Here is a 25,812-nt window from a genome sequence, read left to right on the forward strand (position 1 = left end):
GCAATCTACAAACCACTAAATATGCTAACATGAAGAGACTAGCATGGGCACCCAGCACAACCCGGAGTACAAAATAAGCCTTGGGTTATGGTGGTGTACTCTGTCCTCTGGAGCTTTACACCATGAAAATTTGGCACTTCTCCTAACGTGACTTGTTTTTCCCAAAAATTGTTTTAAAAAAGAAAAAAAGGGGGGGGGGGCGCTTTGTTGCTTACAAAAACTATTACTCCTACATATTCTTCTCTAACAGAACTTTAGAAAATACTAATAGTAAAGAAACAGTGACAACTAATTAGTAAGCTGATGCCAGGGTACTTTATATGACTTACTGAGCCTCTAGAAACTGGTCTCAAAAATGCTTAAAAATCATGCTGAGTGGGACGCCCAGGTGGCTCACCGGTTGAGCGTCTGCCTTCGGCCCAGGCGGTGATCCCGGGGTTCTGGGATCGAGTCCCACGTCGGGCTCCCTGAATGGAGCCTGCTTCTCCCTCTGCCTGTGTCTCTGCCTCTCTGTGTGTGTGTCTCTCATGAATAAATACATAAAATCTTTGAAAAAAAATCATGCTGAGTAAAACGCATCTGACTGTACCTAAAAGCTGCTCATAAAGAATGTGGGGTAAAAAAAAAACAGTAATTTCTGAAGCCAATATTTTTAGTTTGGAGAGACAGCTCACCAGAAGTTTGTCACAGCTTTTATAGTGTGTCCAATTCCATAATCTATCCTAAGATAACTCCATTCCCACTGCACATCATCCCTAGCAACTATTCAGCAACTCCCAATATGTAATCTACTGTCCACTGTATCTTTGACCACAAACCTCAAACCAGCCAGTCCTTAAATTTCCTCGGCTCACAAAACCTCCCCCTTTATATAGACAAGAGGAGTTACAAAAACTTTCAGAGAGTAAAAGTGACATAAGGCGGTGAAAAAGTATACACAGCCCGTGCACGCAAGCTCTTCTCCTTTGTATCCAAGAACGTGTCATGGATCCCAATCACACACCTTCGCACTCCTGGTTAATCCAGGGTTCCTCTGCCTTATCAATAGTTGAAAACGCCCACGTGCTAATAAAGGAGAGTCCTTACACCTCCACTCAGTCTCAGACCCTGTTTACATTACTCATTCGCGCATCCCAACTCCATCCGGTCGAGGTATCGCTCCAACTCCTAAGCCATCACACGAGCCTCACCCACACTCTCCCGTCCTCTTCGCTATCAACACGCTCCAACTCCCTGCAAAGCCTTCCCTACCATCAGCTCTCCCTTCATGAGTCTTTCCCGGGTCCCCAACACAGCCTCCACGTCCTCCTGCCCAGCGCCGACTCCAGCACGGAGTCACGCCCTCCCCGCAGCCTTATTCCTACAACCCCAAACCCCACCCCTTCCTCGCGCCCGCCGGGCCTCCCGCCCCACGGCCGTCACGCCCCCAGATCCCTCCGGGGTCCTTCCAGCCGGCCGGGCCTCCCCCCTCAGGGCTGCCGAGCGCCGGGGCCTCCCGCCCCCCCGCCGGCTCCGCCAGCCCCGCCCTCAGCCCCTCACCAAGGAGCAGCAGCTTCACTTCTTTGGCCGCTTTCTCCCCGTCCTCCCGCAAGTTGCGGTCGATCATCTTGCTCCGCTCCACCGCCGCCTTGTCCTCGGCGCTCAACGTGCAGCCCATGGCGGCGGCGGGAGAGGGACCGAGGCCGGGCTCACTCACACACCGCAGAGACTGCGGCTCGGCGGGCGCAGACGGCGTCTACTGCTGGGCGGCGGCCCTCTCCGTCAGCTCCTTGAGCGCCCGAAGCAACCGGATATCCGGCGCGTACGACACTTCCGGCGACGCCCCACGGCGGTGACTGCTCCGCGTCTCCCGCTGGGGCCGAGGAGGAGCGATCGAAGGCGGAAGTGCGGTGCCCGGCGGGCGAGGCGTCGGCCAGCCCCGGGGACGCCGCTAGGCTTACAGCTTCTTCTCCTTCTCGGCTGCTTTATTTGGATAAATGTAGAAGAACCAGGGACTGGCTTCCCCAGTTCGTGGCGCCCTCCTGAGTCCCAGCCGGCCTTGGAGGGCGGCGGAGTTCCCAGGAAGAGTCCGCTCCCCGCACGGAAGTTCCTGCTGAGGGCTTCTCCCCGGCCTGGAAGCCCCTGTGGCCCCAGGCTGTGGGGAGCCCGAGCGCCCTCCCGAGGGTGCCCTGTCGAGCTGTGTCGGCCCGGCCGCGGTGGGAGCTCGCCGCGCACCCTACCCCCCGCGCCTGCGCCCCCCCGGGGCCCGCCGCTGCCCCGGTGGGACCGCCCTCCTGGACGATCCGGTGCTTGTGCTGCTACCTGCGGCTTGCGCGGTGCCCGCGCCACGTCTCTCCAGTGTGAGCCAGTTGGGCGCGGATAGAGAGGATCCTGCGTTAGGCGCCTCGGACTCCTACCAAAATCAGTTAACCTCAGGCCCACGCCCCAAAACACACCAGCGCATCCTGTCAATCTCCCCGCTGAAATCTCCTGTTGTAGTACCACACAAAAAGGGAAGTTCTGGTAGATTTGTCTTTCAGCTCCTGCGTCACCTGAAAACAAACCTCTATGAAAGCCCTCGACTTTTCACTCCTAGTTCTGAGTACTACCTTCAAAGTGACTCTGAATTACCTTGATGGCTAAATAGCTGCACAAATACCCTCCACCCTACATTCTAGAGATGAGAACTCTTGTGGTCCCCCAAACCTTTGCCTGGGATTAAAAATTATTTCCCTAATAGAATCTCAACCTTAGCGTATAAGATCCAAACAGAAAGGTCTATATGGCGATGATTCATTCATTAGAGGGATTTCTTGAGAGCCACCTTAAACAACTTCATCCCCTATAATTTAGTAATGCCAGTCCTTCAAAGTTTGAAGAGACTCCTACTCATTCCCAAATGACTGTTACAATAAGAATGATGGCTTTCCCGTAATCGGTACTTATGGGAGAGGAGGGCAAGAAGAAAGGGAAGAAAATCCAGTATTTATGGAGCACCTATTTGCCAGGTATGGCTAGGTGCTTCCACGTGCTCATCTCTTAACCCTCACAACAACCTGGGAGGTAGGTAATATCACCCCCATTTTTTTTCAATTGAAAAAATAGGCTCAGAAAATTAAGCATCTTTCCCGAGTTCACACAGTAAATAGAGGTCTGACTCCAAATTCACCTCTTTCCTGCCATGCCGCTGGAAGATGTTACCTGGGGAGACCTGACAACAGAAAGTCGTCATCCAGGCTTGAGAGCTACCGCCCAACACCACCAGGTGCAGGAAAAGTAACTAACAGGACGGCTGTCTCAACCTGTTGAGTCTTGCGCCCACTAGAGAGGTCAGATTTTATCCAGGAACAGCTTTCCCAGCCAAGGATTACATAGCAGACTCTACCAAGCGACCCTGATGACTAGAAAACAACTGGAAGGTGGTCACGGCAGAAACTATTGGGAGAATACTCAGCATAATAGAAATTTTTATTTCCTTCATGATCCCCGGCGGGGGGGTGGGGGGGGTGGGGGGGGTGGCAAATTGAACCAGCATGTGTCAGATTCTGTAATCAACGCCAGTGAGATCACAGTGTCAGGAAATTTCAGCCTGAATTAAAGATACCCTTGCACTTCAAATTTTCTTTTTTGATGTATGTGAAGGAAGGGTTGGAGGGCAAAGTCAAAGGAAAAGCAAAGTAAATGAACAAAATGGCTGCCAGGCAATGTTTCCAGTCCTCCCCTCTCCCCACTCCCTCTCCCCACCCCCAGGCGCGCACCTTTCCGGTTTCCACTGGACTCACGCTGCCACCTGCTGGCAATGCTTAGGGCCTACGAGCTGATCCGCGGTACTTGAGGAAGAGTTTCCCCTTACCTAAGAATGAGATGCCTCCCTTACGAGTTAAAAGGGAGGAGAGCAAGAAGAACATGTTTCTCAATCATGAAAAAGATTCTCCTTGGTAGATATACTAAGGGATTTCCTCAGTTTAATAGGTTCTAGACTAGAGTAAGTCTGATGGTAGGAAGACGGAAACCTATAAATTTCCCTAGATCTAAAGGGGGAAAGCTATTTGCCCAGTTTCAATTAACAAATTCTTTTCCTGGACTAGAGTTGCATCTAAGACCCTCACACTTTCCACAATCCCCAGAAAGCTTCCATGTAGGTATTGCTGCAATGGACTGAGCTCCAATATATTTCTCAAACATTCCTTAGTGCTTTACCAGATATAAATGCTCTGTAAAAATACAAGGTACCTGATCGAATTAGACAATTCCTCAAAGGCAGTGACTCTGTGTGGGCCCCGGAGAATACTAGGTCTTCAACTATTATGCACTGACTTGAACTGAAATAGTAAATGTTGATATCAGTATAACTTTTTATAATAAAAAGTATTTATTGGCCATTCAGAGGGAAACTATCCCACTCCCACCAACCCATCTTACCCTTTAATGTTCAATGAGCCAGGAATTTCTTCACATACAGATCAGAACACCCTCTGGTCCTGCCTCATCCCTTTAATATTACTTGATTCAATTGAGGGAAATGGATGGACAGGGAGTCCCAGATGGGTATCCTGTCCAGTTTGCAACTATTCCTCTTCCCTTGAAAATACCACCACTGATACCAACCATCAAATTCCTACAGCCTCAGTCAGTGAACAGCTGAACCCAATTCCTGTGCCCTCTCTCCACCCCAGGGCTGCAGATAGGAGAGAGATTTAAGTCTTTGTCACTGAAGCTAATTTTGAGAGCGATGAATGGGAGTAGGGAAGCATTTAATGGACCATGGAAACCCCACCCTTCCCATTCCCAACCTTAGTCTCTTGTACCCGATTGTCCAGGGGGCTGGAGGTGGGTCACTGCCATGAGGAGAGATTATCAGGGAGGCCAATCCTGGGAAGAAGAAGAAAAAAAAATTTACAGTGTTATTGGTCAAGGTGATCATCTGGCCTGGCCTCTGTATCCAACCATCTTAGCAATTCAAATGCTAACCCCACCTTCAGCCATCTAACCCCAATCTTTTCTACTTCTTCATTCTAAAAAATAAGGAGAAAGAGCCATCCTGTTGTATCCTTGCTTTACTGAGATCAAGCTTCCGGGAGAGAGACTGCAAAATAGAACAGAAGGGCTGTTCCCAGAGGGTGGGAGAGAGCTGCAGTCAGCTTTCCTGCCTTCTACTCTTTGTACCTTGCCTACTATTTCCCCTTGCTTCTGGCCAAACTCAGGAAAGGAATATACTCAACTGGCCCTCTCACTTTAAGGAAACATCATGTCTAAAACTAAAAAAGACCCATTAACCCAAATGGAAACACTTAGCTGTGTTTTATTTAGTTCTTTTTAAACCTAGCAAGGAAAGGAAAAAACACAGGTCATTTTCTTACCTTGCTTGGGTGCAGTTCCTGCCCTGAACAATTACACTGAAATGAAATATCCTAAAGGATCCCTGAGATAACTCCAGACCTGGCCTGCCGCTCTATATCCCCCAACTCCTACCCATAGAGTTTCCCTGCTTCCTGAGGCATGGAAGGTTCACTGGTTGAAAGGCATCATCTCACCTTCGTGACCCTTTATTCTCATTACCATTTCACCAGGTTCCCTCCCCCAGTAGTCAAGGATCAAAGCCACGTCCAAGGTTTGTGCCACACGTTCATCCCGTTGGCATCGTTCCTGATCCAGAAAACACTAAGCAAAAGCCATGTGCAGAGACCCCAGCCCCAGCCCCTGCTAGCCGGGAATAGGTGACCCCACAAGGTGTTCCTTCAGTCACAAGCAGCCCCGGCCCCATCTCCCTCCGGGTGTCCAGCAGCCCAGTCACGATTCCCGTCGAGGTGAGGGGGCCGGATGGAGGTAGCTGTCCGACATGATGATGTCGCTGGTGAGTTGCTGCTCCAAGAACTCAGAGGTCTCTTCAGCTATCTGGCCTGGAATTCTAAAGTCTACAGCAGGAGTCTCCTGCTTGGGGCTGGGGAGGGGTCGGGCAGCCCAGGACTCCGTGGGACAGCCGGTACCCTGGAGGAACTGCAGAAAGTTCTCCTCGATGGAGCCCTCCCGGCTGGGCAGCCTCAGCTCCTCCTCTGGAGCTGGCTTGAAGAAGCAGACAAACTGCTTGCTGAGCTCCCCCCTGATCTGTCGATTGAGACACCCATAAAAGAAAGGGTTGGAGGTGAAGCAGAAGTAGCCGATCCAGGTCACCACGTTCTCCACCTGCCCAGTGGAAATGGGCTGAGCACTGAGGGCAACGTAGAGGTGGAAAGAGAAGTAGGGCAGCCAACAGAGCAGGAACTGTCCCCCCACAGCCAGCAGGACCACTGCGGCCTTCCCTCCCCCGAACGTCCGGTGCGGGGTGGTCTGGGGAGCCCCGGAGCTGGTGACCATGGTGGAGCGGCTGCTGAGGGACTCCGAGCGTTGGCGGGGCGTCTCCATCCAGGTGGGCAGCGGGCCGCGCTGCAGGGCGGCCACCCGGGCCACCCGGAACATGCTGCAGTAGACCACGAGGATGAGGAGCAGAGGCAACAAGAAGTAAAGGACGGCGAAGACCACCACGAACAGCTGGCAGTAGGCGCCGCGGCTCCAGTGCAGCGAGCAGCCCGGGGGGAGGCCGGGGGCCCCCTCCTCCCGGGAGGCCCGGCCCAACACGGGCACGGAGGCCATGGCCAAGGCCTTCACCCACACCCCTACCAACACGGAGGCCACCAGCCCCAGCGTCATGCGCACTTCGTAGCGCATGGGGTGGACCACGTAATAGTAGCGCTCCACGTTGATGGCCGACACCGAGAGGATGGCCAGGCTAACGAAGCATATGCTCAGGAACAAGTAGAGGCGGCAGGCGACCTCCCCAAAGAGGTCGTGGTCGAAGAGGGCAGAGCTGGAGAGCATGGCCAGGGGCATGAGGGTCAGCGCGGCCAGCAGGTCCACCAGGCAGAGGTGGAAGACGAAGACAAATTTTCGGAGGGCGGGGGTCTTGGCAATAACGGCCATCACAGCGGCGTTGCCGGCCACGGCGATCAAGTCCAGCAGGAGCATAAAGAACAGGGCCACGGACTCTGAGGCCACGTCCTGCAGCCCCACCTCCGGCACCCCGCTGGCAGTAGAGGGACCTGGGGTCTGAGGGACCCTCCCCAGAGTGGAAGAGTTCCCTGATGACTGGGGGATGGGGGAGGACTCCATGGGGCCGAAAGAGGACACCCAGGGCACCTCCTGTCACAGGCCCATCCCCCATCCTAGTCCGGTGACCCTGGGATGGCCAGCCCAGGCCCAGGCTTGCCGAGTTCGAGTTCGTGCGTGGGGATGGGGGCAGGGGGTGCCTCCTGCTGGAGCCTGCCAGGCAGGCTCTAATCGCCAGCCTTCCAGGCCGGGCTGTGCATATAAGGGAACGGAGGGCTCAGCAGCTCATCTCTCCTCTCAGGCAGGAAGGAGGTGGCTCTGATCTGCCTTGGTGACCTCAAAGAAGGAGACGTGAGAGATGCCAGAGCCTCACCCACTCAACACTCCACCTTCCGAGTGGTCTCCAGCTCCTTCTTTTGCTTTTCCTTTCCACTGTCCTCCATGCCCTTCTCTTCTCTCAGGGACTGTTATCCAGAGATCCTAAATCCTCTGTCTCCCTCTCCTAGGGTCCCGCTGAGCTCCGGGATCGTGCCCCAGTTTTCAAGTAGCTTATGTAAATTTCTTGATTTCTTGTCTCAGAATGGCAGGAGCTGTTGGGGTGCAGAGGCGACACAAAATCTGGTTTCTAGTCCTAGGCCTGGGAATGATGGACTCTGTGACTCTGCTGGACTTCAGTTTCCTCATGAAGGCATCTGTAAAATGAAGGGAACAGCAGCCACTTCACAACTGTGTTTGGAGGAGCCTGTGAGACTTAATAACAATACCACCCATATGTAGTAACATGTTTAAAGATGCTTTCCAGGTGCCAAACCCCGTTCTAAGCACTGTACCTAAATATGCTCATTTTAGTGCTCACACAACCTATGAGTATTACTCTCATCCCCATTTTGCAGTTGGTGAAACTGAGGTCCAGAAAGATTAAATAACTTACCAAAGGCGGCAAGGTCCAGGTAGGTGCCCGTGTGGTCCGGCTCCAGGGTCAGTACTCCAGCCCACCTGATGGTGCCCTCTACAGCGACTGGAATGCAATAGGCATTCAATGGATAGTTGTTGCATCTGAATCATCTCCAAAAATGTCTATTAGTGCTCTGGGGCTACCATTGGGAAGAGATCACCTGAAAGAGGGAAGGACTGTGTTTGGTGTCCTGTGACATCACCACCCCCAAGATAAAGAGCTGCCATTTGGGGAGTGTTGAGGAGGAACCGTGAAAACAAAACATTCCAGCTGGAAGGAAACTGGGATGCTAGCCCATTCAGGCTCCACTGCCCCCCAAACCAGAAGGGCATAGGTCACTTGAAAGCTGCCCTTCTTTACCCACTCATTAGCTTTTCCAAGCCACCATACCCCTGCAGGTGGGGGAGGAAGTGCCTAACCTTCCACTCCCGGGGTCCTCAGATCTCTGATCATTGGAGCAGATCCCCGGCCCAGAGTCCTCTTGATCCTGGACCATTAGCACATTCCAGAGCTAGGAGGGAGGAGTAGGTGTCTGGGGGGTGGGGGAGGAGTAGGTGTGAGAGTGAGTAGGTCACTGTGATGGTGGAAATGGGTGAGCATAAAGCAGAGAAGACAACTGGAAGGCATTGAGAGGGGAAGAAGTCTGGGGTTTCAGCGTCTCTCATTTCTCCCGGCCAAATGGCAGATCAAATGTTGTATGTGTCTCATTATCCACATTAAGTTTGCATATAGTTGAAATAATAATGCCTTTAAATTTTTCATTTCCGGGATCCCTGGGTGGCGCAGCAGTTTAGTGCCTGCCTTTGGCTCAGGGCGCGATCCTGGAGACCCGGGATTGAGTCCCATGTCAGGCTCCCGGTGCATGGAGCCTGCTTCTCCCTCTGCCTATGTCTCTGCCTCTTCTCCCTCTCTGTGTGTGTGACTATCGTAAATAAATTTAAAAAAAAAATTCATTTCCATATCCTATTCTTGCAGTCCAGTTTCTCCCAGTATAATATAGAAAGGTATGCAAACTCAAGGCAAGCTATAGATACGCCAAGTCTGTAGCCAGGTCACAAGTTCTCTGGATCACGGTTTCCTCATCTGTAAAATGGGAAGATTGAACTGGACGACCTCCAAGATTCCCATCTCTGACAACATTTGATGACTCTGTGAGTTCCTGGGCTGCCAAGGGCTTGGTGGTGGCTGAATTTAAAAACCCATCATTTCTCTGACTGCAATGATGTGGACCACGTGGGGCAGACCGTTCCCATTCCCTCTCCGTAGTTACAGCCTTACAACCACCCTTGGGTTTTGGTAACCACCAATAGTGTATTCCTTTAACTTCAAGCATGCCATGCATGCAATGGGTGCTCAGTATAACTTTGTGAATTGTATCAAACTCAAACTGATCTGTTGAGTCCCTGCCCCTTAGTACCTGCCCCTGCCCCTTCGTACCTGCTCCAAGTACACTCAGTAGGGCAGCTGCGTGCCAGCCAGAGGACTCTGCTCTGGAAAGGGTAACCTGGTCTCCTGGACTTGGCACAGCCCTAACTTTGGACAATTGCCTAGGGATTTGCCTCTCCCCAGGGATAACAGGAAGCTCATTTCACAGTTAAAATGGCCACATTGACCCAGGGTCTATAGAGAAGGTAGGTGGAGATGGTTCCAAAGTGGAGACATCAGCTTCTCATAAGACACTACCAGGAAAAATGCAGAAAGCAACGCTAGGGAAGGCATCCTTGCCCCTTACTTTCCATGCCGGGCTTCATATCTTTCTCATCCCTTCTACCTGGGAGTGGAGGCCTGAAGATGTGGCTCTGAGGCCCCGGGAGCTAAAGGAGTGAATGCCCTCCATGTCTGCATGAACATCAAGAGTCTGCCAGCAAGGCCCACCCAGGGCCCCAGACCGAGGGAAGCAGACATGGTTTCCACGTGGAGATGGAGGGGGCACTGTGCAGCCATGACGGAGCCCTAGGCAAGAAGGCACTGGACGTTTCTCGTTTCCACAGCCCCCTCGGCCTGGGCAGGATCTCCACACTGACTCCTAAATGCCAGGATTCCAGTTTCTGTCCTAACAGATGGACCAACGTGCCTGCTCCCCAGCACTCCCTACTGATGGATGGGGGTCAGGGAGGGCAGGGTTGTGCATCACAGTGTCAGAGGGGAAGCCCAGAGAGCCTCACTCCACTCCTAGCTCACAGCATCATGCCTTCTCACTCGCTCTCATCTTGCCACTGCTTCCTGACAGCAAGCCCTCCCTCACCTCCAGGACCTCTCAGCACCTGGCAGGCTTTACCACCATAGGGGTCAAGGTCTGGCCCCCTGGCCAGGGCATCGTCAAGTTACAAATATCTTTGTTTCAGGATGCAAGATGTGCATAAGTGCCCACCCCAAGGCCACAGAGATGTTGCTGGGATTCGAATGCACCTGTTTCCTAAATACAGAGCTTCCAACCCAAGGACCCCAGCACGGCCTTCCTTCAAACAACAGTATGTCCCTCCTAAGCCAGGAGAGATTTCCAGGGGGCAACCACACCTCTTCCCAGCAGAGTTGCCCACGCCCAGGACGCAGAATTGCCCATCAGCCTACATGCCAAGGGACCCATTCCTAGGATGCGGGGGACCCATCTCTATGACATGGAGGAAGACAGATGGGGAACCCTGTCTGCCTGTAGGATGTGGGTACTCCCTCTGGCAGGAGATCAACCCCCATCTCTAGGCTTCAGAGGTGCCCACACCCCAATACCTGGGAGCCCATCCCTTGACGAAACTGCCCACCATAAGGTAGGGTGGGCTGGTCCTGGGGACGCAGAGCTACCCTCCTGCAGAGTACCTCAGCACTCACCATCAGGCCCTGGGACAGGCCCCTATTCCTGGCCTAGTCGACAACTCCTACCTTTGCTGAGCAGCTCCCGGCTCCCATGTGATAGCTCCTCTCAGCTGATGCTTCTCCAAGGCTGCTGAAGCCTGAACCACTGCAGTGAGTGGTGAGAGGCAGCAGGCAGAGCAGGATGCTCCAAGAGCTTCTGGGTCCTAATGGCCTCCTGCTTCCCACCCAGCCCCTTGGAGCCACTTCTGAAGCAAGGAGCCAGGCACCAGTGCCCCCACAGAAAATGCTCAGGGGTGGTTCCAACCCCCCTCACTTCTCTTGGATTGCTGGAGTGGCATCTCAAAACCTTCTTGGGGCAGTGACCATAGTCAGGGGAGACTCTCCTGGCCAGCCTGGTGAAGTATAAAGGCTACTCAGAATCAGAAAATCCCAGTTTAAGGGCTGGCTCTGGTACTTATGAGCTGTATGACCTAGGGCAAGTCACTTCCCATTTCTGGCCTTGATTTCCTATCTGTTCAAAGAGAATATAGGATAGATGATCCTGAGGCTCCTGACAGCCCTGCCATCGCATGCTTCTGTGTGACATCAGAACCAAGATGCTTTTGTAGCAGGTTGGTCAATGCAGACACAGAGTACCAGGTTAGGCCTGGCAGGGGCCAAGGTTCCAGGGTCAGCTGCCAAAAATGTACAGGGGATAGGTTCAGGAGTGGCATTCAGGTTCGACAGGGAGCTAAAGGCCTTTTCCTAACTCTGCATTATCCCTCAGGAGTCACATTACTATTGTTTTCTTAGATTGTATGTTTATTTGGTGTGGGCTTGTGAGAACCGATGGAGGTAGGGGGATCTAACATCCCCATGAGCCACCATAGTGGTACCACCATAACACTGTTCCCTGAAGACAGAGTGGGCACCAGGAACTCAGGAAGGCTCAGATTGCTCTGGATCTGTAGGACTGGACTGAGCTGCAGGACACCATCCTTACAGCGTCCAAGGCCATGTGATGAGCCTTTGGAGGCGAGATGGAGGGGCATAGCCTCCCACTATAAAGAAACCCTGCTCCCCTAGGTACATGCCTGACACCCAAGGATAGGATCCTAACACTGCAGAGTTGAAACACACCCCACAGGCCAAACTACCCATGTTTCTGAGGCCCAGAGAGGTGAAGACATTGTCCAAAGCCACACATGGCAGAGCCATGAGCCTAGGTCAGGAATTCAGGCATGATACCTACTCCCGAGCCCTCTGCCCTGAGACTTGCCCATCCAGAAATTCTTTCTGCCTCCAAAAGGAAAGAAAGACCAGACTCAACTGAAAGAGCCATGAAAACACTGAGTTACCCAGAAAACCCAGAGAAGTCAAGGTCTGCCCTGTGCCCCAGGTTAACTGTGAAGAGGCCACTGACCAGCCCAAAGCGCAGAGTGATCACCAGTATCCCCAAACACATTTTCTTGAGCTCTTACAAGTGCCAAGTCCTTTATATACTGTACCTTCAATCCTCACATAAATTCTATGAGGCAGCCTTTATTCACCTTATTTTATGGATGAAAATATGGGAGCCAGAGATTAAGGGACTTTCCCGAGATCACACAGAGAGGAAGTGCCAGAGCCAATATTTGAACCCAGGCCTGTTTGAAGCTAAAGCATTTACTCCTTCCTCCATGCCCCCATGGCCTCTCTGGAGACCTGACATGGGACTCTGGGCTGAAGCCCTAAAGCCTATTCCACAGAAGTGGCCGTGGCTTTCCAGGAGACAGCCTGAAATAAAACACATATGTTACTTAGTACAGGGAAATCAAATTAAAATATCAAATGTAAACCTGTAAACACCATCCTTACAGCGTCCAAGGCCATGTGATGAGCCTTTGGAGGCGAGATGGAGGGGCATAGCCTCCCACTATAAAGAAACCCTGCTCCCCTAGGTACATGCCTGACACCCTGTAAACAGCAAAATGATTTTTTTCTTTTTCTTTTTTAAAGATTTATTTATTTATTTTATGATAGACACAGAGAGAGAGAGGCAGAGACACAGGCAGAGGGAGAAGCAGGCTCCATGCCGGGAGCCCTGACGCAGGACTTGATCCGGGGACTCCAGGATCGCGCCCTGGGCCAAAGGCAGGCGCCAAACCACTGAGCCACCCAGGGATCCCAGCAAAATGATTTTTATTAAGCCCTGTGCTGACATGTTGGTAAGATCATCTTGAGATCGGCCAAACCCTCTGGGATCAGGTAAGGCATGATCAGCACCCGCATGCTTCCTGAAAGGAAGCCAATGGCCCCTTCCAAGGACTGAGAAAGAACCAGAGCACACACAGGCTCACCAGTACAGGATTATCCAAAGGGCACTGGATTGGGAGGAGAACCTTGGTTCTAGTTGGGCTCTACTCTACTGGTTGGTGGTAAGCCCTTGGCCTGTGAGTTGGCCATCTGTGCCTCAGTTTATCTACCTACTATAGTTTTTTCTATCTCTAAAATTGGCAAAGATTCACCCCTCAGTTTATCGAATAGGGATAGGAAGCCTGCAACCCAAATATAGTCTTATTTTCCGGCTTGGGGGAGCTCGTACAGTTTGCCCAAGCAACTGGCATGATGGCCAGTGGGCCAAGTCTCCAGGTCCCAGAGAGCTGTTAGGAAAGGTGGCTCCAAGCAGCCAATGGATCCTGGCACGTCCTCCCAGTTGCTGGAAGACATTTTTGCTTGGGAACATGGAGTGAGAGAAAACCGCCTATCCTGGCCTGGCGGCAGCTGATAACAACCATGAACAATAAGGGCACCTGGGTGGCTCAGTCGGTTAAGCATCCGACTCTTGCTTTCGGCTCAGGTCATTGATCTCGGGATCCTGGGATCCACCACCATGTGGGGCTCCACACTCAGTGGAGAGTCTGCTTGAGGAATCTCTCCCTCCTTTTCCCTCTGACACTCCCTCTGCTTGTTCTCTCTCTCTCTCTCTCTCTCTGTCTCTAATAAACAAAGAAATATTGTTTTTAAATAATAAAAACAGTACTGGAGATGATGCCAGTTTTTGAGTGCCTAGCCTGGGGAGGCACTTCTTACGCTGTATCTCGTTAAATGATCTCAGTCAGGGTTTGAAGTAGCTATTGGCACTACATTCCCCCCACCCGCTCTGCCAATCCCTCCTTTCAGACTTTAGTGCAATAGACGATGTGGGAGACGGAGGTAGAGAAACTGGGGTGGCCTCACAAGCCACATCAGAGGTGCATGGCCCACCATGCCGCGCGGAGCCCAGGAGGGGACTCCTGTCCACTGGGGCAGGGTGGCGGCCCTCCCTCAGTATCCTGGTGGGGCCCCTGGTGCTGAGGTCTGATATCTCCATCCTCAACTTGCTCCTCGAGGTGGCCCTGTCCCTCCCTTGCCCACCAGTGCCTCTTGACAGGGTCACGTCCACCCCCACCCAACCTCTCCCACCCCCTCAGGAGATCAGAGCTAACCAAGTTTATCTTCCATCCATCTGTCCGTCCATCCGTCCATCCATCCACTTATTCAATAAATATCTCTCTAATGCCTTTTAGGCTCCCACAGCACACTCCCGGTAGCCCCTCACCTACTTAGTGGCACCCATTGCCCTCCTCTGTTGTCTCTGCCTCTGTCAAAACCTGCTGTCAAGGAAGAGGCTGATAAAGCCACTCGCGCGGGTAGCAGCTAATGTGTTCTGTCTCCCAGGGATTTTAACAATCTAACAGGGAACAAAGGGAAGAAGCTGAAGGCTGGGATTCCAGCATCCACCAGGGGTGTCCCTGAGATCCCACGACACAGACTGTGGGTTCAACCGTCGGCTCCCCCAGCCTGGGCTTGCCCCCAGGACGCCAGCATTGCATCCTCTGCACCCCCTACATCCGCATGGACACCCAGCTCTCCTCATGAGACAGCGGCCTCACAGCAGGGCCCTCCCCACCGCAGCCCCGGCTGTGCCAGCACTAGCCATGCCTGCTTCCAGGCCCCCACCCCCATGCTCCCCATCTGGGGGCCAGGCTGAGGGGCTGTGGAGGAAAGCAGGGGTGAGAGCCTTTCCATTCCCTTTATTCCCCCACAGTCTGGCCTACACCCCCTGCCAGGAGCCAAGATCCAACGGTATATTCAGCCTGCAGCTGCCACTGGTCATGTGAGCCCATTGCTAGGTTACAGGGACCCAAAAATAAATCCTTCCCAACCAGATTAGAAACTGGGGGCCTTGGATGAACCAGGCTCAAAAGAGTGGCAGGAACACCCACAGTGTGTGTGCAGGCCAGGCCTGCTATGAGACTGGGGAGCCTTCCCCACACAGCCCCCGCTTCATCCACCAGCTGGGGCTCCATGCCGGACCCCCAAAGAAAAATAGAGAGAGCTCCAGGCTCCTTAACGCAATAAGTCAATCTACAGGGGAATGGGCCTTCCTCACTAGCAGTAGGGGTTTGCTTGGGCAACAGCCCTCTCCGTCTTCTTCCCAGACACACTCCCCACCTTCAGCCTAGCCCTCGGAATGCCCCACCCCCAGTGCACCTGCAGAGCACTGTAACCCTTGGCCCTGGGGCCTGTGAAGCAATCTGTATCAATTCTCCTTTTGCAGACTCAGAAAGGGAGATCCAGCAGGAAGCACGGTACTGGGCACTTACACAGAGTTTCTCGACCATCTTCCAAGTAACCCCATTCACAAATATGGAAACTGGGGCTCAGAGAGGTTAAGTGATTTTCTTTGAGCCACACAGTTGAGTAGCTGGGCTCCGACTCCAAGATCTATATTTTATGAGTGCGGGGTTGTGGCAAGGAAGAGGACAGAGAAGCACAGCAAAGGAAGGGGAGTCCCTGAAAACCCTTCCCTGTGGTCTGATAACTGGCCACTTGACTTGCTCTGAATTGGGCACACTGTCTTCCACCGCCACCAACCTCTACAGCCTCTGAGTCAGGCCACAGCTGTGGGCTCTGTCACCTTCTCCGGGACTATCCAGGACTTAGGATCATTCCAGTGCTTAGGCCTAGTGGGAAAGAGGGCATGTACACCCTCCCCCACCCCCCCATAATCAAAGGGTCACTGGAAGTCAGGTACCTATTTTACAGACGAAGAAGCCCAGAGAGGAGAAGCAACTTGCCCAAGGCCACCCAGCTGACCAGTGAAGGAGACCAGGATCCAAGCCTTTGGATTCCTACTCCCTTTTCTGCCTGTTATTAAGGATGCAGACAGTTGGGGTCCATCAGATCTGATGCTGTGGTCAACCTGTGGTCCCCTATCACCAATGCCTTTCTCTAACCCACCGCATCCCCAAGACCTGCCCTATTCTCCTCAGCAAAGTGCTCCTCTTCTCCACCAAGCGTCTGAGGGTGCCCAGACTCCCCCCTCACTTCCCCATATAGGTGCCTCCCCATTCTGAACACATTCTGATGGTCTCCTAAAGCTTCAGAGCACCCCATTCCTCAGCTCTCAGCAGCCCAAACAGCAAACTCCACTCCACCTAATACAAGAAATGCGTATTGAGCACCTACTATATGCAAAACTCTGTTTGGGGGGGGGGTGTTAGAGAGAGAGGTATGAGGATGAAAGGAATACAAACCCTGACCTCTACAATCTAAGGTGTTTACAATCTAAGATGGGGATGAAGCAGGCTGTAAGCTTCAGCTTCCAGTCGTCGTGGAAGATTTAAAGGAAAAAAGGTGAACTTACTCCCTCAGGAAATCTGGGCAGGCTTCATGGAGGAAGCAGCATAGGTCTTAAAGGAAGGTAGAATTTTGACTGGCCATAAATGAAGGGGGTTGGGGAAGAGAAGAGTCAAGAAGGAAGAAGGTGGTCTGGAAAAAAACATGGAGACAGACAAGCTTAGGGAATATCAGGGCACTGTGACTTAATCCACGTGTAGGGAAAAAGAATAGAGAGGTAGGTTGGCAGGGCTGTGGGCAAGCCAGTCTGAAAAGCCAAAGCCAACACAGCAAAATGTTTTGGGGGGGGGGGCGCGGATGAAGGGCCTCACTCCCGGGACCATCCCCTGTCTTCTGAGTGAGTCAGTCAATCAGTATTTACTGAACTCTCGAGTTCCAGAGTGAGAGGTTGAACTCCAGGCTGGGAGTTGTCCTTGTCACTCAGGCCTGGAGGGAGGAGGGAAAACATATAGGTCACCTCAAGGACGTAGCGTCTGTGAATATATGACAAAGTCAGCTCAGAGAAAAGGGGGGGTCAGAGAAAGCAATGAACCCATATGGCCCTTGTGCCCCGGGGGGCGTTCTCAGAGCCACCGGTGTGTCCATTCCACGGGGAAGAGGCAAAGGGTGGAGTGCTTAGGTCATTTGAGAGCCTGGAAACTCTCTCCTCGAGATTCACGATGTCCTAAGAAGTTGCCCGGCCTGATGTGCAGAGACGCAGCACCCTGGGCCACCTGGCCGTTCACACCTGTGGGAATGACATCCTCCGCTCTGGCCTGAGAACAAAGAGCTGGGCTGGATTTCCCGACTTGAGCTCCACAGAGCAGACCAACTGTGCCAGGTCTCTGGTCTGGGGTGGAGGCGCCCCGATTTACATTTCTGGGGCAATTCCATCTAAGAGAGGGGCCCTCACCCCACCAGCCCCCTTGAGGCCCCAGGCAGCCTTCCCTTCCTTCTGTAAGCGGGGCACAGAGATGCAGGCTCTGAGGCCTCTTTCCCAGACATTCTCTTTTCCTACAACGTCCTCCCCATGAATTTCTGATCCACCTAGACACAGGATCCTCCCCGCGTTCAAGTCTTACGCCCCTCAGTCCAAGGAAAGGCCAGGACTCCGCGGGGATTTGGAGAGATGGCTTCTAAGTGCCTCCCCAGAGGGGGTGACGCCCGCCTGAGGGCCCTCAGCGCTGTGACAGCTCCGTCTCCCCGAGGCCCAGGCTGGAAGGACAGCCCTGCGGCGGCTAAGTCGGGCCCGCCTGAGCCCGGTCCGGCGAGGGGGCACCGGCCGGGAAGAGGCCCCATCCCCAGGCCGCCCTGAAGGCTGGCGGCCGCAAGAGGGCAGTGTCGGCCACAGAGACCGGTCTCCGGAGGCCAGGCTTCTACTTGGGTCTCTCCTGCGGGACTCACTGTCCCGTGGGTCCCGATCTTTTCACCGATCTGACTTCCCACAATGTCTGCTGGGAGGTCCAGGCAGGAGCGCCAAGCCTCCAGGAGAAAATCCCTTCTACTCCTAGGAGATGCCGTGGGAGAGATGGACAGACTGGCGTCCTGGAAGGAGCTCCCAACTCGGGAGTCCAGGAGCTGCAGGTGCGCAAGTGAACAGCGCCCTTGGGGCTACCCTCGTAACGTCTCTGAACCTCAGTGTCAAAGGAGGGCTTGGGAGAAGCTTGTAGATGCCCAAGGTCCTCTGCAGCTCTAGACTGAGTCTGAATCTGCAGCCATCCCTGAGTGCGGCTTCTCTGGCCCGGGCCAGGACAGCTCGAAGGATTCAGGGCCCCAGGGCCAGCGGCAGTGGCCGGAAATAGCACTGGGCACTCCTACTCTCCACAAACCAGGCCATTCCTCCGGGAATCATAGTCAGGAAGAAATGCAGTGCTGGCACTGGGAAGGGGCACAGGAAGGCTGACCAGGGTCAGCTGGGCCCCAGAAAGACCCCTCCTCTAAGCAGGTCCAGCTGACGATTTGTACGTGACTGTGTGACTAGTAGGAAGGCTGGAGGCTGCCTGAACGATGTCACCTGCTTAGGCCCAGGCTACCCAAAAAGCCTTGGGGCAGATTGGGCTGCCTACAGTGGAGGCTGGAGAAAGCCTAGATCCCTCCCTCCCAGGCCTTTGCACACCACACTCCCCAGTAGTCACCTCCTCCCTCGCCGAAGTTGCTCTGACCTCTGCTTCCAGCTCCCTGCCCACACCTTCCCAGCCCCAGAAAGCAGAGCCCACAGCCTGGATTCTAGGGGAAGATCCTTGCCCAGCCCCAGACAAGCCCTGTTCCCTGTGCCTCTTTGACCCCAGCCATTCTCACAACGCCTGTAATTTCACACCAGGCACCTGGACGCAGGGACCAGACCAGCACCTGCCCTGATGGGGCATCTGATCTGGCACCTGGGGCCTGACTCCACCCAGTACAGGGTGTGTCCTGCTGCTTGGATCCCATCTCTTTTTTCCCCCATGGCCCCATTTCTCCCTTTTCTCTCTCTTATTTGGCTTCCCTCTTTTGATCTCTCTTGAGAGTTCACTCTCAGCTCTTAGGACTCTCCAAGTCCCAGGGCCTCTTCACCGTGGGCCTCACTGCCCACCTCTCTGTTGCTTTGCCTCAGTGAACACCTTTCCCTTTCCATCTCCCTCTCCACCCTCACTTCCTCCTCTGCAGTGAGCACATTGAGAATCTGATCCATCCTTCCCTGGACCCAGGGTATAAATAGCAGAGGGAGGCCAGGCCAGGAGCCAAACTTGCTCACAGCCTCTTCCTCACGGCCCCAGGGTTGGGCGATCAGCACCAGTAGTGGGGCGGGTCCCAGGCAGGATCTTGGGGGCAAGGGGCTGGAGGGTTGGGACTGAAGGGCACTGTACAGAGTGCCAGCCCCTGATGGAGAGGGGGTGTGACAGTACACTGGGAGTCCGGAGCTTCCCCTGCAGGCCCAGCTCTCCCCGCGGCGATCCACCCCCCCACACCTGACACGGTGAGAGAAGCTTCTCCTGCTAGAGAGGAGTCTGGGTCAGAAGACTTCCCAGGGCCACTGGAGGGCCCGGCCCCTCCTCCAGGGCGCAGATGCGCGGGGCCCTGGGGGGGGGGGGGCAGGTGGCTGCCAGCAGCCAGCAGCTGGGGATGCAGTGGAAGTGGTGCCCTCAGGAAACAGGCCACACTCTCACCCTAGCCAGCTCCCTGGCCTAATTAGACACCGGAACGGGCATTGATCGTCCCTGAGCTCATTATGTCACAGCTGGGGAACAGCTGGCCAGTTTTTTCCAGGCCATTAGCTGCACAAGGAGGGGGGCGCAAGCAGGATCAATACCCGGTCTGTCTGTGGGGGAAGCGGCCGGCGGCTGCCTCCGTTGGCACTCGCCTCGGCTCTCTCTCGGGGCTGAGCTGCCAGGGGCTGAGCTCCTTGGAATTCTCATACAAAGCTTGTCTCCTTCCTGCCTGGAGTGACAGACCCGTGGCTCCTGAGCTGACCCTGACCTGGCCCACAGGTACCCTCTGAGTCTTCTCTCCCAGGGCCTTAGTGGGGCAGGGAGGAGGTTCGGGTTACGGGCGTTGGTCTCAGAGGACACCTTCAAAGTCCAGCTTCTCTCCACCCCCACAGCAAGATGACACCTCGTGCAGCTGCTTCTGCTGGCCTCAGGCCCACCTCTCTGTGCCCCTGGGCTCAGCCAGCGTTTGGTTTCCCGGGAGGTGGGGAGATGGCAGGGGATGCTCTGATCCTTAGGGGATTGGGAGGGGATTGGGAGGGGGTGGGAGGAGGGAGGAAAGAGGTGATAGTTCTCATTCTCTTTCTCTCTCCTCCTGGCCCTGGGGAAGCAGGTCAACTGGGTGGCACCCAAGCAGGAGGAAAACTATCCACACTGCCTGACCCCAGGAGGCCCACTATCAGAGGTGAGTTCAGGGTGAAGTGAACTGGCTTTTTATTTATGGACTCATAGAGTGTCAAGTCTGGAAGAGACCTCCAAAATATCCTGAGCTACCCTCCAGAGGCAGGAAGCAAGCTCTAAAATGCCTTAAGGTCTACTATGCCTGGCTGACTGCTGACAAGTGGTGCTAGTCCCCTCGGTTCTTCTGTTTGTTCTATACTGTGCTCTAACCTACCCCAAGGTCTCTCTGGGCTTGTCCTCAGGCTACCGGTGGAGGCAGCACTCACCAGGAGAGTTGTGAAGACTGCTGGACTCTAGACTCCCCTCCACCCTGCCTCCACCCCTGCCCCTAGCCTCACCGCACCACCACACCCATCGCTGGAAGTCCTGTTGGGTCCAGATGCTGAGTTCCTGGGCAGTTTCCCTGCTCCACTCAACAGAGGCCAGGCAGTGCCTTCTGCTTCCTAAACATACCACAGTAGCCTTGCTTTCCAGAATTAGCAGTGAACAGAGCGTGAGAGTCAGAAGTTCTGATTTCCAGACCTGAGTTCCTTCCAGCCAGGCTCCAGCCCTGAAGAGCCTGCAGAATGATACTAACCAGAAATACTGAAAGGCCAAAAGGGCCCTTAAAATGTATTCCTCATGTTACAGATGAGGAAACTGTCCCAGTGTGGAAAAGTGATTTGCTCAAGGACGCCTCACTGGTTAAGGCAGATCTGAGACAGGTTTGCCAACTGCCAGGTGGTTGGTATTGGTTCCATTCCACCACAGGGCCTGGTCTCTAAGTTCCAAAAGTCACTGATCAAGGTCTAGTGGATCACCCATGACCCATCCAGCATGTCCCAAAAGCCCAACAAGTCTGTCTAACAAACCCAGAGTGCACCCTCTTTCTCAGGGCTCTCAGAACACAGAGGGCACCTGAGGCCCATCAGAATGCTCCTTGGTCACACCACCACCAACAGAAGTAGCCCTTTCTCCTGTGAGCCCCCATCAAGTCAGGAGCAGCTGCTACTCAAGGGATCAAGCAAAGACCAGCTGGGCTCTGCTGTGTCTGATGTTTGTCTGTCTGTCTGTCTCTCTGGGTCAGAGGACAGTGGGAGCCTAGAGATAATGTGGCATTGCTGGAACTTCCTCCAGCCTGAGTCACTGGGATGGAGTACATTAGAAGAAATGAAGTATTGCTCCTTCTGCTGGCACCGTGAGGAAAGAAATGTCTACATGGACTAGAAGATGATGCAGCAAGTGGCCTGGGAATCAGAGAGGGTGCGAGATGAGCTCCCGGGGACGGCTTCCCAAAGCCACTGGCAGGAGAGCCTCATCCTCACTCTCTTCTCTCTTGGCTCCAGATAGGGAGTGACATCCTTAAGCAGCAGGTGTAAAACCCTGAACCCTTGTGTTTCTAGCAAGGCCATGTGGGAAAGGAGATGGCCAGACGGCCTGGAGAGGAATTCTAGCATAGGATGCTTTGCAGTGGCCCACCGTGGTAGCGAGCTCTGGGAGGCAGAGCAAGAGGAGAGCAGCGCCCGGAGGCAGGCCAGGGGTCATGGAAAGGGAGTGAGAGAGGTGCCAGCGACAGACCATCTCCAGTCCAAGTGTCATGGAAAGGAGGACAATAGTTAAAGTCCTGGCTTGATGTCCCATCAGTGTCATTCATTAGCTTTGTGGACTGGAGCCAGTCCTGGACTCCCGGACCTGTCAGCTTTTCCTGATCTGTGAAAAGATACAGGGAGCAATTAGCTGTGCAGGTTGCTGTGGCTCCAAGGCCTACGTGAGGGAAGGTCAGCGAGAGGCTTTGGGAAGGGTACAAACAGGAATGGTGATTTTTATTACCCCACGCTGCTGTCAGCTCATCGCAGTGCATGGCATAAGGACACTGATTCCCAAGCTGCCAGAGAATGGTTTGTATCGTAACATTGTGTGCACAAGCATTATTGTCAGGAGTGACAGAAGCAAAGGGGCTTTCCTTCTAGAAGGGACTTCCCAGGCCCCACTAGCAGATGTTTATGAATCTATAACAGCATTCATCAGTCCCCACAGGGTCTCTCTGCTCGCAGAGAAGGCGCCTAAAATTGAGGCTTCCAGGATGTGTATGCACACACACGCAAAGGATACAGACCCATGAATCATGTCAATCCCCGGTGGCTTTGTCATCAACTGTCCCCCTTCCTAGGTGCCAAGCCTCCTCGGTTCTCAGTCCATTAAAAGAGTAATCTTTTTGAGAATAACAATGTCCTGATGGTAACCAGATGAAGAACTGAAAGAGATACCAGGACTGAAGGGGTAGTTTTGCATTCGTTCGTTGTCGTTGGCCCAGGGAAAGAAGCTACCTCTCTAACAATTATATTTGGTATCATGTTTCCTGACTTTCAAAGGACTGTCATATATATTATTAAGCCACATGGCATTCTTAGGAGACACATACCATCGTCTGAGGCTTGTAGATGTGAAGTACCTTTTTCCAGATCACCCAACTGCTAGGTGACAATCTAGGTCATTTATCCCCAATCCTGTTTGCTTCCTGTGACACTTTACTACTTCTCACCTCCCGTGAACCCTCAACCCTCACCAGTGTCTCTTCTGCCCGAGACCAATAGCAGAGTGCTATGCTACTGCTACTGAACACCTACTACTAGAGTCTGTGATGTTTTTAACTTTTGGATTTGATATAGATTTTTTTTAATTTTATTTATTTATGATAGTCATCACAGAGAGAGAGAGGCAGAGACATAGGCAGAGGGAGAAGCAGGCTCCATGCAGGGAACCTGATGTGGGATTCGATCCTGGGTCTCCAGGATCGCACCCTGGGCCAAAGGCAGGCGCCAAACTGCTGCGCCACCCAGGGATCCCTTGGATTTGAAATAATTGCAAACTTAGTGAAAAGTTGCAAGAAGGGTACAAAGGACTCTTCTATACCTTTCGCTGAGTTCCTCGATTTGTTTTCTGTTTCAATTTTACCACATTTGCTTCATTGCAGGTATGTCTCTTTCACTTCCCCTCTCTCCTCTCCCTCCGCCCCCCCCCCATATATATATGTAAAATTTCTGATCCACTCAAGAGTGAGTTACAAGTATGGTGCCCCATTAGCTCTTAACACTTCAGTGTATATTTCCTAAAAACAAAGACATTCTCCCACATAACCGTAGTACAACAATTAGGATCAAGAAACTAACATGATACAAAACTACCATCTATTCCAGAGACCCCATTCAAATTTATCATTTGACATTTTAATGCCTTCCCTTCTCCCCATTTATATAATTATATCAACTCAACCATTCTTATCCAGTGAGTCACAACCTAATAATAAAATTATTTATTTTGATGCCTCAGTTGTCCCAGTCTTGGCCTGTAGATAACCCTTCAATCTGGATTCTGTGTATTTTTGACATGGTCCCGTCATTCTTTGAGCACATCCTTACTTTATAGCACAACCAGATGCTCCAGGCTCATCTAGTACTTTCCAGGCTGATCAGTCCTGGTTCCTTTTAGTGGAAAATGATATTTAGAAGCCAAGATCTGGGTGTTGGGTGCGCTCGCTGCTATTGGGTTATCATTGCTTCTAGGACCTCAAAACAGACAGAGCTAGAAATACATATGTGTGCACACACACACACCACTCTATATTAAAAACATGAGTTCAAAGTAGGCACCCCAATTCTGATCTAATACCATGGAGTGTATTCCCTTTCCATAATGTAACTCCTTTCACTAACTAATGTAATAAATTTCCTGGCCACATAGGCCATCTTCTCTGCCCTAGATTCACCAAATATGCCGGTTGGCCCAGCCAAATTTTGCCCCCAACTCTTCTGACCACACTAGCTGTACTGGCTAAATCCTCCATCCAGATCAAAGGGAAAGAAGACAGGAAGGCGAATTTGCCATATTTTTTTTAAAGGATTGGATTTATTGAAGAGTTTGTCTTCATCACACATTGAAATCAATTTCACAATCATTCAAATACTTGTCATATACCCTAAATATACCTGTTCCAATAATAGAGCACTTTTAATATGTCTAATAGAGTTAAGGGCCAATTATTTATGAAGTTATTTCTGGATTAATCTGAAAAAACAGATTATAATGTGTGTGTATATGCTCATTCTGCATCTCTAAAACTTCTCATAATCTAATTTATATTCATGCTGACTTGTAGAAATGGCAATGCAGAAGCCCTTTGCCTGTACTGATAAGTTTGGAAACAAAAGTTCAAAGAAAGTATGTTTACCAAACCATTTTCTTTTACCTACTGCATGCATAGCTTGACTACATTTCCCAGCCTCCCCTGCAGCCAGATGTGGTCACGTGACTGAGTTGTGCCCAGTGGAATGTGGGCAAAATTGATGAACACCACTTCCAGACCTGGCTGGGAAAACTTTCCACACAATTCTGCACGCTCCCTGTCTCTTCCCCCATCTGCTGATTGAATACAGAGGATCCTAGTAGAAGATTCCAAAGCCTGTAGCAGTTAGCAGGGCCGCAAGATGGACAGTGCTGGGTACCTGAACCATCACATCAATTGAAGACCATCAACTGAATATCAGTATTAAATAGTCATGTGAGGGCAGCCCGGGTGGTTCAGTGGTTTAGCGCCACCTTCAGCCCAGGGTGTGATCCTGGAGACCCAGGATTGAGTCCCATGTCTGGCTCCCTGCATGGAGCCTGCTTCTCCCTCTGCCTGTGTGTCTACCTCTCTCTGTGTGTCTCTCATGAATAAATAAATAAAATCTTCAAAAAAATTTTTAAAAAATGGTCATGTAAGTGAGAATGTCAACTTCTATTGTGATAAGCCACTGAAACTTGGGGGTTATATCAGTTAGGTCACCCTAACCAATACAGCAAGTAAATGAATTGTCCAAATTTACCCTTGGGATGCAATTAAGCATTGGGATACCTGGCTGGCTCAGTCATAGAGTGTGCAATGTTTGATCTCAGGGTTGTAAGTTTGAGCCCCACGTTGAGTGTGGAGATTACTTAAAAATAAATAAAAATAAAATCTTAAAAAAAAAAAAAAGACAGTGAAGCATAATGTTGAATGAAACCTTATTATCCCTACCTGAGGGTTCCTCCCATCAGGTAAGACCATGTGGCATGCACTTGATACCTCAGGACACTGTAACTCTATCTTTCAGAATCTCTCAGTATTCTGAAAGTGACCTTTCCCTCCTTTGCCCAACTCTAAACTAGTGCCTCCCCCTTCCTGCCCCTGCTTCTCCCTTTTCTTTTCCCAAGAGGACTGTGACCTGGAGTTTGCTCTTTCATGGGTTTATTTTTATCAGATGGAAACATCTGGTTTGTCTAACACCTGATCTCAGGCATAGAGAGTCTTACCTACCCTGTAGAGGTGAGTATCCCCAGTGAAAGGGGACAGCCCTTTCATTTCCTTTTCTTTTTTTAAGATTTCATTTATTCATCCATGAGACAGAGAGAGAGAGAGAGAGAAGCAGAGAGAGACACAGGCAGAGGGAGAAGCAGGCTCCATGTAGGGAGCCCAATGTGGGACTGGATCTCGGGACC

General features: G+C 52.3%; 2 protein-coding genes and 1 long non-coding RNA gene across 5 annotated transcripts in view; 1 reads left to right on the top strand and 2 right to left on the bottom strand.

Moving 5' to 3' along the window:
* GNAI3 (G protein subunit alpha i3) overlaps positions 1-1,798 on the bottom strand; it is a 39,285-nt gene extending 37,487 nt beyond the window's left edge. Inside the window, exon 1 of one of the 2 annotated variants that reach the window (XM_038541067.1) lies at positions 1,540-1,798. In XM_038541067.1, coding sequence (XP_038396995.1) covers positions 1,540-1,657 — 118 coding nt within the window. In that variant the 5' untranslated portion in view covers positions 1,658-1,798. Of the gene's footprint in view, positions 1-1,251; positions 1,323-1,539 lie in introns of those variants that run through there. The other variant, XM_038541068.1, reaches the window with a different exon arrangement.
* Positions 1,799-4,328: 2,530 nt separating this feature from the next.
* On the bottom strand, positions 4,329-11,009 carry GPR61 (G protein-coupled receptor 61). Of its 2 annotated transcripts, none has more exons than XM_038541070.1 (4): positions 10,895-11,009; positions 7,994-8,177; positions 5,514-7,754; positions 4,329-4,851 (listed from the first exon to the last, which is right to left on the bottom strand). In XM_038541070.1, the coding sequence occupies exon 3, from the start codon at positions 7,123-7,125 to the stop codon at positions 5,770-5,772; it is 1,356 nt and encodes a 451-aa protein (XP_038396998.1). In that variant the 5' UTR covers positions 7,126-7,754; positions 7,994-8,177; positions 10,895-11,009; the 3' UTR covers positions 4,329-4,851; positions 5,514-5,769. The 2 variants fall into 2 exon arrangements, with proteins under 2 accessions (XP_038396998.1, XP_038396999.1); XM_038541071.1 differs by having other exon boundaries at positions 7,994-8,080; positions 10,895-11,004.
* Positions 11,010-19,820: 8,811 nt separating this feature from the next.
* On the top strand, positions 19,821-24,943 carry LOC102154999. Its single transcript, XR_005360398.1, has 3 exons — positions 19,821-19,917; positions 20,249-20,320; positions 24,557-24,943. It is a non-coding gene; the product is annotated as an uncharacterized LOC102154999 (long non-coding RNA).
* The last annotated feature ends 869 nt before the right edge of the window (positions 24,944-25,812 follow it).

Source organism: Canis lupus, chromosome 6, assembly GCF_011100685.1.
Source record: "Canis lupus familiaris isolate Mischka breed German Shepherd chromosome 6, alternate assembly UU_Cfam_GSD_1.0, whole genome shotgun sequence".
NCBI lineage: Eukaryota > Metazoa > Chordata > Mammalia > Carnivora > Canidae > Canis > Canis lupus.